Consider the following 18,575-nt stretch of genomic DNA (forward strand, 5'->3'; position numbering starts at 1 on the left):
CAAACAGACAAAGGATTGGCAAGATTCAGATACACCGCATCAATGTTGATGAGCTCTAAACGGTATTTGAGTAATCACCGAAAATACATAGGCTTATTCCTTGAAAATATGGCTGCCAAACTCCTCCCCCTCCTCCTTTGTCCCCTTCTCTGATGTTTTCAGATCGTTAATTTTTCAAAGGGTGATGGTTCTGATTTGATAATGCGCATGCACATTATCTTCTGCACGCTCGCAAACCGACCGAGGGTGTCATTGCGATTGGAGGATTCAATTAAAAAGAAGGTTTATACGTAATAGCGGGGAGAGTTTGGCAGCCATATTTTCAAGGAATAAGCCTATGTATTTTCGGTGACTACTCAAATACCGTTAGAGCTCATCAACTTCGATGCGGTGTAGCTGCATCTTCTATTCCAGATCTATGGTATGGCCTTAAGTTACCGCGGGTGTTGACTGTCCCTTTAAACTTTTAGATCCAAAGCAGAGTATCAGAATGTATTAGGGGTTTAAGAGATGAGCATTCTCAGGTGTTTGAGATAGGTAGTAGGCAGCAAGATAATATCTGCAGAGTCAAGCTAAGAAAATGCTAAATTAAAGGGACATTAAAGTCCAAATTAAATTGTAATGGTTCAGATAGCACATGCAATGTTAAGATATTTTTCTATTTACTGCTATTATATAATTTACTTTGTTTGTTTGGTATCATCTGTTGATAAAACATACCTGGGTAGTCTCAGGAGAAGTTATGCAATACTAGAAGCAGGCTGGTAATTGGTGCCTACATACATATGCCTCTTGTCATTAGCTTACCAGATGTTTTCAGCTGACTTGCCTATGTGTATAACCCCTTTGCTATAATACAATAAAGCTATACTTATTTTACACTTTTATGTCCCTTTAATCTCAAGGGTTTCTGTTTTGAACAGATTTGGAACTAGAGCCCACGTGACCTGCTATTAATAGCAACAGTTTTATAATGGCAGTTATCAAGTAGTTAAAGGGATAGTACACTGTAAAATAGTTTTTCCCTTAATGTGTTTCCAATTACTTTTCTTACCAGTTGCAGAGTATAAAATGTATGAGATTTTGCTTTTTAAGGTTTATTTGTGTATATGAATTAGCTGTTTTTGTGTTTCAAAGCCACAACCTAATAAAATAGGTTTAGCTTGTAGGTATAATCAGATCTCATTACTTTATCACATTGTGTACATATACCTGCTGTTTTATCTTATATCTGTCCATAAACCAATCACCAATACAAAGGAAAATTAACATTTTATTACCTTAGCTTCAATACCCCACTGGGAGTGTAATTGCTTCTACTGGCTGTCATTACACAGCTTGGCCTTAAGGCCAAAAATTTTTAAGGATAGGTGGGGATACCATATGCTAAATCAACTATTTAAAATGCCAATATAACGGTAATGCAAATACTTGTAAACAATTTAATACACTCCATTAGGTAAATGGGATCATTGGGAACAAATTAAAGGGGAGAACATTTTTGAGTAAACTGTCCCTTTTAAATTACACTGTATCCGAGGGATAACTTGCTGCAGAGTATTAATGATGCAGAAAGTTGCAGTTTAGGGTTAATTGTAATGGGGATATGGGTTAGTGAGGTTAGGGTTAAAGTATAGTGGGAGATCAGGGTAGCACAGATATGATATTTTGGGTTGGGGGATTCTGGACAATGTGGTGCAAGTACTTTGTGGTGGTGGGGGGTTGCAGTTAGAATATTTTGTAGTGTGTTCAAGACAAATGGTTAGAATAATTTGCATTGGGGAAGGTAACTGTTATACTGAAATGCCCAGGCCAGGATTGAGGACTGGATATACTGGGCATTTATTCAATGAGTCAAGGCCATTTATTTATTACTAAAGCTTGGGCTGTAATCCTATACCCTGCAGGCTTCTGTAGGGTGAGGGGCAAAGATGGAAGGATCTGCTGTTTTGTTCCTTCATATGTATGTGCGGTGCAGAATCTCAAGCAGAGAATTTAAAACCCTGCGTATTGAACTTCTCCCCCTTCTGTTGAGAGACCTTATACAATAAGGAACTGAGCTTAGGTGGCGGATAGTGGCACAGACAGCAAGACACTAGTATTGAAGAGCAGGGAGCCAGGTCCACTTTTATTTTATTTAGAAACAATACAACCTGGTAGCAAGGTTATTGTCCCCTGTGGAATTGGAGGGCCCTCTAGTGGGCCTGTAACAAAATTAAGGGATAACAGACTTGAAGTCTGGAGTGTACAAGGTCTGTTACATTGTTGCAAGTGTGGGGGCGGGTGTTTCTGCTTACCTTTACAGGTTCTGGTTGCAGTGGATCTGGCCTCTTTTGTTCCTGGTTCCAGACTTCAAGGGAGCTTCCCCCCCTGCCCGTCCCTGGAAAAAGAGGTGGCGGCTTGTAGTGGTAATGGTTAGGGCTCACCCTGGTGTGGGTAGGTTTCTATGAACTAGCCCTCTAAGCCCAGGTTTTAATTGTAGTCTTCCACCTGTTTCCAGCGTGTTTCTATGATCCGCTAGAGGAGGTCGCCTTACTAGGCTGGTTGTTTATGCCCTATCTCGCAGTCGGTCAGGGCCCAGAGAGAGCGGGCAGGGAGAGAGAAGAGTGATTCCCTAGGATGGGGGAGGTTACGCCCGCTAGGTATCGTAGGCCAAATAGCTCTACTAATTACAGCTCTCTCTGCCATTTTGGGCGCGTGCTATCCGTGCCACGCTGCAGACACCGTGTAGGGCCCTGGCCGTCTGGCAGTAGGGGTTAAGCTATTAGTTCATTGCCACCACCAGTTTAAGAACTTGATACAGTTCAATGTTTGTTAATAAAGAGTTGCGTGGATTGGCATATATAATCGTAATTAAGGGGTTTATTTATATAATAAACGTGACTGTAACCGGTCTTTAGCCCAAAACCTGTTGTTGCTTGTTTATTGATTAGTCATTCTAGTTAACATAAGGACGTAATAGGAAGTTTAGCTCTTATGTCTCTGTGACTGTGCCACCAGCCTCAATGAGTTTAGTCAGCACTATTCCTTCCTGAGCTGTCTGTCATGGTAAAACTGACAGTCAGAGAGAGGGCACAACATATTAACAGTTCCAAATATATTTGTAGCAGACATCTATAATTCTTGCAACCAACCTGCACTATCATTCAACTCCTCCTGGAGTGTGATAGCTAAGCTCTAGGTCTAGGGGGTGAGATTTGCCTACATACAGCTGCTTTCTCAGTATCTGTGCGATGAAGAGCTTTCCAGACAGAACACTGTGCTACAAGTGTGCTGTTGGTTACTAGGGGTTAACAGAAAGATTGTACATGCTGTTGCTATTAGTTGTGGAGGATAATTGGATAAGGATCCAGTTAAGAAAGGATCCAGTTAAGAAGATTAATAACAATATTATTATTACAATTTATTTTATAGTGCAAATTCTATAAGTCTGGGGATACAATAACAAAGATTTACTGTATAATACAAATACATAACATACTAAATAAAACTAGTACAGGAGTGGGGGGAGGGACCTGCTCCGAAAATATTACAGTCTATAGGTTAAAAGGTGCAGAGACATTAAGGTTGAGGTAGCTTGTTAATGATAGCTGTTTAGTATTGTATTATTATATTTACTTTATGATTATTATTTTATTTCACTGAATCTCCCTACTTTAAGCTTTTTAAACCCCCCTACAGTACCATCCAAATTAGTATAAACTAGGGAAGATTCAGTGACATCACTATGCTGCATAGCTATTAATACCAGGCTGCTAAGGGATTAAATGCTTACCGGATCCTTCTTCACAGAGGAGAGGATTTAACATAACTTAATTAAATAACTATGTACATGAGAATGTAGTGCGAAATAACCACAGACAAACTTTTATGGGAAAAATTTTGTGACCGTCACAGGCCATAAAATTTTATTAACCTAACAAACTAGATAGAACTGATAGAACTGAAAATATATATGGCGGCATAGAGATCAGATACCCAGAACAGCAGGAGATCACCGGCCCAACGGGAACAGCAGCAGAGGGTTCTCTGCCCAAAGGAGATGACGCTGAGGGGTTGCAGAGATCACGTGACCATCCCTCAAAAGGGAGGAAGGAGGGTTACCGTCACGTGCACGTGAGGGCCTACCCTCCTCCCGGAAGTCTGGCCATCACTCACCCCTAGCGACCTTCTCCTGCGCAACCGGACCGAGGATCTCCCGCCGCCAGGGTGAAAGAAGATCTTCCACCTAGATAAGGATTCCCTGTTACCAAGCCGTGTAAACCGCATAACAGGGAGAGGAGATCCATATCCTACAGTAATGGCTTATTGGGCCTAGGGTGAGTAGCCATAGCCCTGCCATTAAGGTGCCGTCGAAAATACACATCATTAAAACATTACAAAAGGGGAAGGGAGGGAGGGAAAAAACTGCTTCAGCCAGGATCCGGAGAAGAAGAGGAAGTTGCAAGGGAGAACTTGGCTTATCTACTGGTAAGGAGGGGCCTACCCTAAATTGCAACAATGTTGCACCCAGCACCTTCCCTCTCTCTTCTAACCCACTCTCCTACAGCCTTAACCCTTAGACTGCTCCAGGCTTATACTAAGCCCTACACTGCATTAAGGGATTAAATGCTTACCGGATCCTTCTTCACAGAGGAGAGGATTTAACATAACTTAATTAAATAACTATGTACATGAGAATGTAGTGCGAAATAACCACAGACAAACTTTTATGGGAAAAATTTTGTGACCGTCACAGGCCATAAAATTTTATTAACCTAACAAACTAGATAGAACTGATAGAACTGAAAATATATATGGCGGCATAGAGATCAGATACCCAGAACAGCAGGAGATCACCGGCCCAACGGGAACAGCAGCAGAGGGTTCTCTGCCCAAAGGAGATGACGCTGAGGGGTTGCAGAGATCACGTGACCATCCCTCAAAAGGGAGGAAGGAGGGTTACCGTCACGTGCACGTGAGGGCCTACCCTCCTCCCCGGAAGTCTGGCCATCACTCACCCCTAGCGACCTTCTCCTGCGCAACCGGACCGAGGATCTCCCGCCACAAGGAAGCATTTTAATGGTACCCTTGCCGCCAACCCACAACCCGATTTACAGGAGGGGTAACAGAGCTCTCTGAATGTCCCCTATGAATAAATCCAGCCCCACATCAGAAAGGTGAACTTTATCCCTTCTATATAGCTCGGTTCTATCAGCCGAAATGGCTTCGTGCCGTACCACGAAGCCACCTGACCCAGTGACGGTTTTCGCTACAGACGCATTGATCTTCTTCCTAACCCGGTATGCCGCCGTATGGGCCGACATATGCCTCCAGTGGAGACGGGGTATTATATGGGACCACCCTATCATGACCCCCGGGATGCGTACTCTTAGCCACCCAATGTCTGCCTGCATAACCTTAATCAACTGTAAAACTGGTATGGCCCCCACATCGTTACCCCCTAGGTGAAGAATAATAATGTGAGGCTTCCCCCAGCGTACCAGGGCCTCGGATATGGTTCCTGCTAATTGGGGCCAGCACATCCCCCTATCACCCAACCACCTAACGGATGCCTTGTTGGTAGGGAGACCTAGGGATTGGCCAAATGGGAGGGACGCACAGCGTAGGGAGGCCCAGTGGACAAAGGAGTGGCCCACAATCCAGATTCGCTTCACCCCGGGGGTAGTGCCTGTGGAGACAAACATTTTAGTATCCTGAATTAACATCTAAACATTAAACAATTGGACGGACATAGGTTCTGAAACAATTGGACCGCCAACGCCCAATACGTTTTATGTCCTCGCACGAGGAGCCCGCTTGCGCAGCGTTAGTCGCGGCCCCTATGCGAAAAGAGTGCGGGGCAAGTCTGCTAGCGTCCAGCCCCGCCTGGACTGCCGCCAATTTTAGGACCCTACCGAACTGAAATTTGGAAAGGGATCTGCCGTCCGCATGGACCAGGAATTGCCCCGGGCCAGGCGGCCTTTGAGCCAGGTAAAGATTAACGCAGTTAACCGGGCAGCATGCGCTGTTCACCTGAGGGTGAACGGGGATCCAGGTTCCCTTACCCTCCTGATCTGTCTTTGATCGCGGCAGAAAAAGAAGTAAGGAATCAGGGGCAGCTCTAACATGTTGCAATTGTATACCTGCCCCAGACGCCTGCTTGGAGGGTGCTACTACCTCACTAACTCTAAGAGCGGCGGCAAAGGCCAGATTAAACGCAGTTTTGAAGAGTAGGGCTTCAAAATCTGATCTACAGACCACGTCGAGCGCCAAGAGCAAACGCTCCAGGCGGTCGCGGGTGATGGGTTCGCGCGTGTCTATTTTCCGCTGCTGCGATCTGCCCCAACCCTTGATCACCTGCCTAATAAAAAAGGAATTGGTTGGGTCAGGAATGGCTAATGCCCTATAGAAAAATGAGAGGGCGGCCAATTTGGACTGTATTGCCCCCTGACGGGCCCCAGAGGCATGCAAACTCACCAGCCAATCATGTAAGTTGTCCCTAGACCCCTGAGCAGCGTCGGCTCCCTGGACGCACAGAAATCGTCCCATTCAGACCACATGCGGGCATAGGCGTGCCAAGTGGATGGTGCTAAGGAGGAGCGGACCAACGGCAGTAAGGCTATCCAGGAAGGACGAGCTGCCAAAGGAAATCAGGACAGCGTAAGCCCACGGCTGCAGCTGTGGGGGCTAACTTGCGAAATGTCGCCCATTCGAATCGTGACAGGGCGTCAGCTACAACATTGTCGACGCCCGGGACATGACGGGCCTGGAACTGGATGTTAAGGTCCAGACAGCGCAACACCAGGTGGCGCAGCAAGGTAATGACCTTTGCTGAGGTGGCTGACAAGTTATTGATCGCAAAGACCACACTGATGTTGTCTGTCCAGAACACAACAGTCCTGTTCGACAACTTCCCACCCCACAGCTCGACCGCCAAGACCACGGGGAATAGCTCCAGGAGAGTCAGGTTTCGAGTAAGGCCCGCCGGGGCCCAGGACTCCGGCCAGGGCTCCGCGCTCCACTCTCCCTGGAAATAGGCCCCGTAACCGTGCGATCCAGCTGCGTCAGTGAAAAGGTGCAGTAACTGGCTAGACATGGGAGGGGTACGCCAGACCCGAATCCCGTTAAATCGCGTGAGAGAAACTGTTCCCAGACTACCAGGTCAGCCAGCAATTCACTCCCTAGGGTTATCTTTGATTTCGGGTTTGACCTACCACTAAGCTGTCTTTCCAGTCTACGGTTAAAAACCCGACCCATGGGGATAACTCTGCAAGCGAAATTAAGCAAACCTAACAGGGATTGTAACTGTTTCAGGGAAATAACTGCATTAGAGACTGCCGCTCTGACCGCCTCAAGCATGCCCTGAACTTTATCAGGTGGCAACCTACAGAGCCGAGCCTGGGTGTCGATTTCGATTCCCAGGAAAACTAAACAGGACGGGGGCCTTGCGTTTTGTCCTCTGCTAGGGGCACCCCGAAATGTCTCATGACGCTGCGCATGATGTTCATTGTGGATAAACAATCATCGGAGCCTGCTCTCCCTACAATGAGAAAATCGTCCAGGTAGTGTGCTATGGGATCGCTGCCCACTTCTGAAGCTACGACCCAATGAAGGAAACTACTGAACGCCTCAAACAAGGCGCATGACAAAGAGCAGCCCATGGGCAGGCAGCGATCCACGTAGTACACACCTGCAAACTTACAACCCATTAGATGGAAAACTGAGGGGTGGAGTGGAAGAAGCCTAAATGCCGACTCAATGTCTAGTTTCGCCAATAGAGCACCATGACCCGCCCTCCTGACCAGGTCTAGTGCGCTATCAAAGGATTGATAGCGCACCGAGCTGAGTTGGGGGTCAATGGCATCATTGACTGAGCTACCTTTTGGGTACGACAGGTGCTGAATGAGGCGAAACTTCCCTGGCTCTTTCTTGGGAACCACCCCCAACGGGGAAATGACCAAATCAGGTAAAGGTGGGGCAGCAAAGGGGCCCGCCATTCGCCCTAAAGTCACTTCTTTATTAATTTTATCCCTCACCACTTGGGGGTGTTGGTATGCTGAAATAAGGTTCCTATTAAATCTCTTACCCTTGATTTGCCTAAATGTGGGGATATGAAAACCAAATGAAAAACCCTCCCATAACATACGTGCCGCCGCCTGGTCTGGGTAAGCCCACAACCATGGTGCCATGGCATGTACATTAATTGGCGTTTCCGCCTTTCTGGCCCAAGTTTGCTGAAGGGGGCTTATTGGTGTGGTCCCTTCGCTTGATGCAGTCACTGCCAGGGTGTGGACCAGAGCAGTACCTGCAGACATGTCTGAAGGTGCATGCGCTACCCTTTTCGCATTTTTTGTCCTGGAAGGGCCAGCAGGTTCCCCCCCGTTTCCTGCTTCTGGTATTGCGAAAGGACTGCTGCGCTGATTGCTGAGTTGAAGTTGCAGCAGCGGGTGCACCCCCTTTTGGGTCCATTCGCTGCCACAACTGGTTATCAGTAGAGTCAAAAGTCAGGGAAGGATTTCCTGCCATTTTCCTCCTGAACTCAGCATCATATTCCCTCCACACACCTTCACTGTGATTACGCTGAATCCAGTGAATAGTGTCCGTGTATTTTAGGATAGGCAAACTCTGGGAGGGGTACTTTTCGATATAACAGGAGGAAAAAACCCTGAAGCACTGGAGCCACTCATCAAAAGTGTCTGGGCGTTTAAATTTTTTAGGCCCTGTTCCCTCATCGCTCCTCTCTCTCTGCCTATACGCCTCCACCGAAAGGTCAAAGATATTAACATATTTTCCACGGTGGATTCTACTGACCACCTTTTTGCGCAGGTGTCTATGCAATGAGTATATTTTCCCTGGGCTTGCGTCCCCGTAAAGGGCTGCTCGCCTTTCGGAGATGGCCCTGGTAGGGAGAGGTTCAGCTGGCACCTCTGTAGATGGGGTTTGCGGGGCGGTGTTACTGGCGCTGTCCTGCTTAGTATCTGGCTTGACCCCCTCTTTAAAATTTTCTTAATCATTCTAAACATTTTCTTCTGACCTGCCCCTTGTAAACCCAAGGAAGAGTCAGTCTCAGACCCTGAGTCAGAAGAGGATGAGTCAGAGGAAGAATGGTCATTGTGTGTAAATAAAGCATTCTCACCGTGACTAATGGCAGGAGGTCCCTGACCCATGCTGGAAACGGGCTGGCCTGCTGGCTGGTTTTGGAGGGCGAGTCCTGAAGACCCTTGCTGTGCAGTGGAAGTGGTGGCTGCTGCTCCTGCTGTAATGCTGCTTGGAACTTCTGCATCCGCCCCACTCATGACTGTGGGGAGTGTTGGTCCGTGTTTTTGCTGCACTTTGTGATCCAATTGCCCCCTGCAAAAGAGAAAGAATTTGGCGAGCACTTTGCCCAATGGATGTGTCTGGATTATCAGTAGCAAGGGGTGGATGAGCTATATGAAGTGGTGTATGAAATCCCTGACTCACTGACTGTCCATTCGCAGATGTCTGAGCATTCACACCCTGCTGGTCTACAATAGGGTTATGGCATGCCTGGCTTATTGATTGTGCATGGTTTAATGAGTGTGCATGAGCGCCCTGCGTGGCTGCAATGGGGGAGTGGATACCCTGATCAAGGGGTTGTACTCCTTGTATGCCTAACATAATGGGATGTTGTAGCTGGCTTAAAGATTGCCCATTCGCATTATGTATGCCAACCAGGGGTGTATTATATCCCTGAGGAGCTGCTTGTACGTTCACACCATTCAAAGCCGCATTCACACCAATGGGGGATGGTAAATGATGAGACGGTAAATGATGCTCAATGTTTTGATTAACATGCATACTTTGAACATTGCCTTGATTCACATGCAGGCTATTATTAGACACAATATCATGCGGCTGAGCGGCCGCTTGCACTAAACCACTATCAGCCCTGTGTGGCTTAATAACATCGGGAGCGGCCTGCTGAACGGCATTTGCGTTATCTCCCATTTGTATAAACTGTAATGGCCTCATTGCCCTGGAAGGGTTAACTCTGCGTGTCCCCCTACCCCTATCACTGGCTATCTGCCTGGTACTACCTCTTATGATGGAGCGACCCCTTTGATGCCCCTGAGGATTAACGTTCAAATGTGCCGTTCGCTTGCGCAGTTTGCTTGCGCTGTTAATGCCCCTCTGACCCCCCACTGATAACCCGCCAACGGCCAAGGACGGCTCTCGGTGCTCACCTGCGAGTGGCGTTGCCCCGGGAGCCGATGTCCTTGTGACCGCGCGGGAATCTGCCAAGCCGGAAGTGCCGATGTCCGCTTCCGGTGACGTCACTAACATGGCGTTGACACCGGAAGTCGGACCCGGACCACGCGGCTGGCGAAGGAGATCGCTAGGCCCCGGGGGGAGCAGCATAGGCCCTGGGATGGCATGGGCCTCGGGTATGGTGCGACCAGGGGCAAGTCCGGGTGTTGAGGGCTGAGGGGCCGTTACAGGGGCCATGTTCCGGCCGGGTGGGGACCGCGTGTTGCCACGTGTGGTGCCTCAATGAGAGGTGTGAAAGGGCGATGCCTGCTGGGGGTAGTTAAAGCAGGATCCGGATCCTGACTAGAAGGATCAGGAGGGAAAACAGCTGGTGTCACACTGGGCCCTGGGGAGGCTGCAGCCATAGCGGATATTATGTTTTTCAATAGGTCAGAAACTGCTGACATAGCAGCAGGGGGTACAGCACTTAAAAATGAGGCCTGTACACTATCAAGGGGTAAATTAGCCTGCTGGGTCTGCAATGCTTGAGGTCTGGGGGATTCCTGAGCTAACTCAATATCAATAGGTCCCTGCTCTTCCACATTATGAACCTGGGCTGACACAACAGTAGTATATTGAGTTGGGGGAATGATATCTAAATCATCCTCAGAAATAGATTGAACACTTATCTTTATTTTTTCTTTTGCAGGTGCAGGAGGTTCCTGTTCCGACTGGTAACGTCTGGGAGGCAGAGTGGAACGCCTGGAACGATGCATAGCTGCACTGGTGATGACAGAACTGCTAAGAAAAAACTGCTTCAGCCAGGATCCGGAGAAGAAGAGGAAGTTGCAAGGGAGAACTTGGCTTATCTACTGGTAAGGAGGGGCCTACCCTAAATTGCAACAATGTTGCACCCAGCACCTTCCCTCTCTCTTCTAACCCACTCTCCTACAGCCTTAACCCTTAGACTGCTCCAGGCTTATACTAAGCCCTACACTGCATTTCTCTTGAGTTTGGTTATTCATTTATGTGTTTGGAACAAACCAATAATATATATGCGCAATCACATTTGAGTATTTTCACTTTTATGTTCCTTAAAAATAAAATCAGAATTAAACTCTGAATCTCCTACAACCTTTTAAATCCATATTTTGAACCTCTCATTGTTAAGAAAATCTGATTTTGCAAGTGGACGGTTAAAGTATCTTAAAGCAGCCAGAACTTTATAGCACAACCTATACTTTAATATACAGAGTGCACTATTGCACTTAAATGTTGCGCAAAATTCCAAAATAACTGTAGAATTTTTTAAGACCTTAAAGGGACAGTAAAGTCAGAGCATAGAATGGTAAACAACTTTCCAATTTACTTCTAATATTAAATTTGCTTCCTTCTCTTGTTATCCTTTGCTGAAATGTTTATCCAGGAAAGCTCATGAGCAGCAAAGAACCTAGGTTCTAGCGGCTGATTGGTGGCTGCATATATATACAGATTGTCATTGGCTCACCCATGTGTTCAGTTAGTAACCAGTAGTGCATTGCTGCTCTATCAACAAAGTATACCAAGAGAATGAAGCAAATTTGATAATAGAAGTAAACTGGAAAGTTGTTTAAAATTGTATGCTGACCTAAATCATGAAAGAACATTTTTGGATTTCATGTCCCTTTAAAAGGATACTAAAGCCATTTTTTTTTTCTTTCATGATTCAGATAAAGAATTGAATTTTAAGCAACTTTCTAATTTACTCTTATTATCAATTTTCTTTTTTTTCTCTTGCCATCTTAATTTGAAAAAGCAGGAATGAGAGCTTTAAAGAGCCATCCCATTTTGGTTCATCAGCTGGGTAGCGTTTCCTGATTGGTGGCTAAATGTAGCAAACCAATCAGCAAGCTCTATCCAGGTGCTGAACCAAAAATGGGCCGGCTCCTTACCTTACTTTCCGGCATTTTCAAATAAAGATAGCAAGAGAACAAAGAAAATTTGATAATAGGAGTAAATTAGAAAATTGCTTAAAATTGCATGCTCTATCTGAATCACGAAAGCACAGGACTACATGAAGAACCCCACTACTTGTGCAGCTTAGTGCTCAAGCGCTATCCGACATGAATTTTACTGTTTTCTATTTCACATGCAGATGCTAATGCAGCCTAGACTATCGCTAGAGCAATAATATGAGCACAAAAATAGAAGCTCTATTGATTGCTCTCAAGCAATGTTACCTCATGATAGTGCTAATATTGTTGAGCTCCACTGTTAATCTAGACCATAATGTATAATATTCTCACAGTTTAAATATTTGGTTGGGGTAGTGAACCTTTAAAGTGTTGGTAGGTACCCAAGTTGGAGACATTCTTCTAAAAAATGTCTAGATGGCCCATGTGACTTTTTTAATAACTTTAAAAAAATGTATTTTCAATCCATAATATATATATCAGTTATAGCTTGATTACTAATATATATATAATGGTTACATAAAAAACACTACAGTCAATGAAACTAAGCAACATGGTGGCAGACTAGAGGCCTAGTGCAAACAACATATTTGCTATGAGTGCCACTTTGGGTATTTGTTCACCACCCCTGTTCAAGGTATTGAAGGTACCATGATTTTTGTTTTGTAGTGTTTCTCCTAAGTTTTTAGCACCATCATATATAAATCACATTACCTCCCAAAAGCATACAATCCCAGTATATATTTTCTTCATATGCCTTACCTTGTGCTTGGATTTTTTACAAAGCCAGTGTCAACAAAGACAGGACAAAGGCATGTGGTTTTTATTCCTGTTTTCCCTAGGACTGATAACTCAGCTGTCAGAGCCTTGTGATAACCAACTGCAGCAAACTTGGTGGAGCTGAGAATTAAAGAGACATTGCACACTAAATACATTGTATAAGCATAGTATTGAGGTTATTCCACAACTATATCTAGTCATCTGTACCGCCATGTTGAAATCTAGCTTTCTTTATATTCCCCCTGCTTCCACACATGTAGCAACTCTCCTTCAGATACCTGCAGTGTTACCTAGGTTCCAAAATGGCAGTACCCATGATTAGAGGGGGGTGCATGAAATTTATTCAGTGCTTAGTGTCCCTTTAAAGGGATAGTAAACACTTTGTAGTTACAATACATTTCTGTAATGTTGCTACAAAATAGCATATTATTCAAATGTAAAAAAAATAAAATAGTGTTTATTAAAAAAAAAATGTAAAATTGTTTTGCGTTCAATGTGTTTCACAGAGGAAAACAAATGATTATAAGAACAAACATTAAAGGGGCACAAAACCCAATTTTTTTCTTTCTTTCATGATTCAGATAGAGCATGCAATTTTAAGCAACTTTCTAATTTACTCCTATTATAATTTTTTTTTCTTCGTTTTCTTGCTATCTTAATTTGAAAAAGCAGGAATGTAAGGATAGGAGGTGGCCCATTTTTGGTTCAGCATTTGGGTAGTGCCTTCTGATTGGTGGCTAAATGCACAGAGCAAACATAAGAGGGGATAAGGGGCATCCCTAGTGTGTCCTGTTACAAATATGTATATCTTTAGATTTATAAACTGCAACCTAGAGAAAAGCCACTGGAGTAGAATAAATAGAGAATACTGCAGAGAAAGAATTTCCTGAAAAACCAAATGTAGACATTTTTTAAACAAATTAACACCTCTTTTTGCAGCATTTGTTTTTCAGTAGCCAAACTCTACCCACAGCTTGCCTTATTTGGAGAAACCAATCTTGTCTTGAGTCTGCAGGCAACAGGGCTAGCACAGTGATATTAATAGAACAAAGTTAATTGGTTTGCAGTTGTTATCTATTAAAGTCAATTAGGGATAGTTATGTAGCAGGGTTAGCCTTGAGAAGTCTGCATGGAGCATTTCCAGTTCTAAGAAGTAGAAAAGCCACAATCTTCAGAAGTAAATTAGAAAAAAAGCAGCATACATAATTAAAGTATATTGCAAAGTTTACTATGCAAAACAAATTTTATATTGTAATCTCATGGTGTTTACTGTTCCTTTAAAGTACATAAATGTATTATAATTAAAAAAATTTAAGGAATATTAAAGAGACATTTTGGGAAATGCTTCATCCCACAACCTCTAATAGGGTCAAAAAGCAAAATCTATAACCAAGTTTTTGAAACTACTGCAAATTGTTTAAACCAGCCATTTGATTTACAGCATTTGCTGGTTACAGAATTTGCTGTATGGGTTCTTAAGGGAGCGTGGGACAAAGAACAATTTTTACACAAAAGCAAAATATGTTTAATGTCCTTTTTACCCCTTAGTAACCAGAACACTTTTCAATTTGTTGACCATCTGGGACCAAGGCTATTTTTGCATTTCTGCAATGTTTGTGTTTAACTGTAATTTTCCTCTTACTCATTTACTGTACCCACACATATTATATACCGTTTTTCTCGCCATTAAATGGACTTTCTAAAGATACCATTATTTTCATCATATCTTATAATTTACTATAATTTTATTTATAAAAAATATGAGGAAAAAACACACTTTTTCTAACTTTGACCCTCAAAATCTCTTACACATCTACAACCACCATAAAATACCAATGCTAAATAGTTTCTAAATTTTGTCTTGAGTTTAGAAATACCCAGTTTACATGCTCTTTGCTTTTTTTGCAAGTTATAGGGCAATAAGTACAAGTAGCACTTTGCTATTTCCAAAGCATTTATTTTTTCAAAATTAGCGATAGTTACATTGTAACACTGATATCTGTCAGGAATCCCTGAATAACCTTTCAAATGTATATATTTTTTAAAAGAAGACAACCTAAGGTATTAAACTTGGGGTATTTTGACTTTTTTCATGCAACCATTTTACGACCAATATATGCCAAAGTTTGAAAGAATTATTTATTTATTTTTTACAAAATAGCAATTTAAGAATACATTTACTGATAATGTTAAGGGTAACATTATCACCCTAATTAATAAGACCCTAATATGTCTTCAGCAGCATCTCCTGAGTACAGTGATACCACCCATGTATAGGTGTGTCGGGTTCTCTGGGGGCTAAAAGGCCTTATTTTTAGGAAGCACATTCCAGTTTTTCAACTTGGAATTTTCACATCTGTCATCATGCACCAATGTCCTATTTGGGACATTTCTGAAGCCAGCCAATGAAATTTACCCCCATCAAACCATATATTTTTGAAAAGTAGACACCCTAGGGTATTTCAAATGGTGGTATTTTAACACTTTCCATGCACTAATTCAGTCACCAGTCTTTGTCAAACTTTTGGGTAGTCATTTTTTTTGTGTTATTTTTCACACACATTGTACTTTAGGCATGGATTCTCAGTTCCTGTTATGTGTTACTGTCAAAAAACCCTCAATATGTGTTCAACAACATCTCCTGAGTACAGTGATACCACCCATGTATAGGTTGTTTTTCTTGTTATCTGGTTGGGTGTGGTTTTTTGTGTGGGTTCTCTGGGGGCTAAAAGGCCTTATTTTTAGGAAGCGCATTCCAGTTTTTAAACTTGGAATTTTCACATCTGTCATCATGCACCCATGTCCTATTTGGGACATTTCTGAAGCTGGCCAATGGAATTTACCCCCATCAAACCATATATTTTTGAAAAGTAGACACCCTAGGGTATTTCAAATGGTGATATTTTAACACTTTCCATGCACTAATTTAACCACAAGTCTTTGTCAAACTTTTGGGTAGTCATTTTTTGTGTTATTTTTCACACACATTTACTTTAGGCATGGATTCTCAGTTCCTGTGTTACTGCCAAAAACACCTCAATATGTGTTCAACAACATCTCCTGAGTACAGTGATACCACCAATGTATAGGTGTGTCGGGTTCTCTAGGGGCTAAAAGGCCTTATTTTTAGGAAGTGCATTCCAGTTTTTCAACTTGGAATTTTGACATCCCATGCACCCATGTCCTATTTAAGACATTTCTGAAGCTGGCCAATGTAATTTACCCCCATCAAACCATATATTTTTGAAAAGTAGACATCCTAGGGTATTTCAAATGTTGGTATTTTAACACTTTCCATGTACTAATTCAACCACCAGTCTTTGTCAAACTATTGGGCATTAATTTTATTTGTGTTATTTTTCACACACGTACTTTAGACATGGATTCACAGCTCCTGTTATGTGTTACTGCCAAAGAAGACCCCAATATGTGGTCACCAACATCTCCTGAGTACAGTGATACCACCTATGCATAGGTTTGTTGGCTTGTTTGGGGGGTGCAATGCCAAATGTCTGACATGCGTTTGTGATTTTTTTTTCACATTTAACATATTTTCTTTGCCTATCGTCTTTTTTGGGGTCTTTTAACATACCCCAATTTATTTGTTTTCCATGAATGTGCTATATTTGAAAAGTTGACACCCCAAGGTATTGTATATGAGTGCTTTGATGCCTTTGATGCAACCGTTTTAGCCCAAAAAATTGGAGAAAGTGTATGGTGTAATTTTTCAATTTTCATTTTTACACACACATTGCTTTTAGACTATGATTTAGGAGAGACTGTTGTAAGTTATTGCAAAAAAACACCACAGGTTGTTTTCTGCAAGACCTCCTGAGTACACCTATGCTCCCCATGCATAGGTTTGTCAGGATTTTGGGAAGATTCAGTTACAATTGTATGACTTGTAATTTGAGTTGAAATTGAGAGTATTTCTTCTGATAGGCCTATCTTTAGTTTGGGGCCTATCGCATACCCCACTTTTATTTATTGCCATGAAAGTGTATATTTTTGAAATGTTGACAACCAAAGGTATTGTATATGGTGTGCTTTGATGCCTTTGAAGCAACCGTTTTAGCCCAAAAAATTGGAGAAAGTGTATGGTGGTAATTTTTCAATTTTCATTTTTACAGACACATTGCTTTTTGACTAGGATTTAGGAGAGCTTGTTTTAAGTAATTGCAAAAAAATACTTTAGGTTGTTTTCTGCAAGGCACCCTGAGTACACCTATGCCCCCATGCATAGGTTTGCCAGGATTTTGGGAAGGTTATGTTACAATTTTATGACTTGTGATTTTAGTTATTAAAAATGAGAGTATTTCTTCTGATAGGCCTATCTTTAGTTTGGGGTCTATAGCATACCCCACTTTTATTTATTGCCATGAAAGTGTATATTTTTTAAATGTTGACACCCCAAGGTATTGTATATGGTGTGCTTTGATGCCTTTGAAGCAACCGTTTTAGCCCCAAAAAAAAGTGTATGATGGTAATTTTTCAATTTTCATTTTTACACACACATTGCTTTTTGACTATGATTTAGGAGAGACTGTTGTAAGTTATTGCAAAAACATACTTCAGGTTGTTTTCTGCAAGGCACCCTGAGAACACCTATGTCCCCCATGCATAGGTTTGACAGGGGTTTTGGTTAAAAAAAAAAAAAACAGGCCCAATTTTAGAAAATCAGAAATCTAGCACAGTAAAAGTAAAAAAACAACAACAAAAAACATCTAACAGTAAACATACTAAAAAAAAAAATAACAGCAATTTTTTTTAAATTTTTTTAATTGAACATTGTATGGTACCGCTTGAAACAGTCCCCAATGCAGAGTCCAGGCTGTCCAGGGCAATCAGGACAGTGATATATGGTGTCCCTTCTCTGCCCCCTCTTGGTACAGACTCTGCATTTTTTTGTGGTTTCTGCTTTGCGACAGTAGGGGGGATTTTAAAAATAAAATGGGTAGCCCCAACTCTGCTCTCTCCCATCACCGCCCGGGGAGCAGGTGCATCATGGTACAAAATCCCCGAAATAATCTGGAGCTGAAACTGTAAAAAAGTCTTTTTAACTCCGGGGTTTGCTTTTTTGAACAACAAAAAAGCGTTGTGGGTTGCAATCTGCATTAGGTAAATTGCAACCTTTTTGTACCAGGCCCTTGTCTTCCGCATAATTAGGTAGGGCTGCAGCAGCTGATCTGCCAGATCAACCCTACCCATATGCCGGTTATAATACTTGATGCACACTGGCTTCCTTATGATCTCAGCTCTGCCACGTACAGAAACCGCCACCGTCCTCTCTGTATCGATGGTGGTAAGAAGGTATACATCCTTCTTGTCTCTGTACTTAAGTGCCAACAGCTCCTCTTGGCGCAGAGCTGAGGTCTCCCCCCCTTCGTAGCCGGGTGCGTACAAGTTGTCCTGGGAAACCTGCGTGTTTTTTTTTTAATTGTACCGCAAGCTTCTGTATCAAAGCAATACAGTAGCTTGAACAAAAGGACACTTGTATAAAAATTGTCCAAGTACAAGTGATACCCTTTGTTCATTAGGGGTAATATCAGGTCCCAGACAATCTTGCCAGTGGTTCCCATATGTTCTGGGCAACCTGGAGGGTCAAGGTGGCTATCCTTTCCCTCATACACCCGGAAGGCCTTAGAATACCCA

At 43.0% G+C, this 18,575-nt stretch overlaps 2 protein-coding genes across 3 annotated transcripts in view; both read right to left on the bottom strand.

The window, feature by feature from the left end:
• Positions 1-18,575, bottom strand: part of LOC128649791 (17-beta-hydroxysteroid dehydrogenase 13) — a 90,978-nt gene that overhangs the window by 32,866 nt on the left and 39,537 nt on the right. The window contains exon 5 of the mRNA XM_053703253.1: positions 12,906-13,043. Coding sequence (XP_053559228.1) covers positions 12,906-13,043 — 138 coding nt within the window. The remainder of the gene's footprint in view (positions 1-12,905; positions 13,044-18,575) is intronic.
• On the bottom strand, positions 3,867-10,455 carry LOC128649790 (uncharacterized). Of its 2 annotated transcripts, none has more exons than XM_053703252.1 (2): positions 9,119-10,455; positions 3,867-5,671 (listed from the first exon to the last, which is right to left on the bottom strand). In XM_053703252.1, exons 1-2 carry the CDS (start codon positions 9,276-9,278, stop codon positions 5,094-5,096), a joined length of 738 nt encoding a protein of 245 aa, XP_053559227.1. In that variant the 5' UTR covers positions 9,279-10,455; the 3' UTR covers positions 3,867-5,093. The 2 variants fall into 2 exon arrangements, with proteins under 2 accessions (XP_053559227.1, XP_053559226.1); XM_053703251.1 differs by lacking the exon at positions 3,867-5,671 and adding an exon at positions 6,506-6,619.

This window comes from Bombina bombina, chromosome 2 (genome assembly GCF_027579735.1).
Source record: "Bombina bombina isolate aBomBom1 chromosome 2, aBomBom1.pri, whole genome shotgun sequence".
In the NCBI taxonomy this organism is placed as follows: Eukaryota; Metazoa; Chordata; class Amphibia; order Anura; family Bombinatoridae; genus Bombina; species Bombina bombina.

Excerpts from the sequence above, each read along its gene's own strand:
- LOC128649790 (XM_053703251.1), bottom strand. The coding sequence starts at position 10,449 with ATGGCCCCTGTAACGGCCCCTCAGCCCTCAACACCCGGACTTGCCCCT.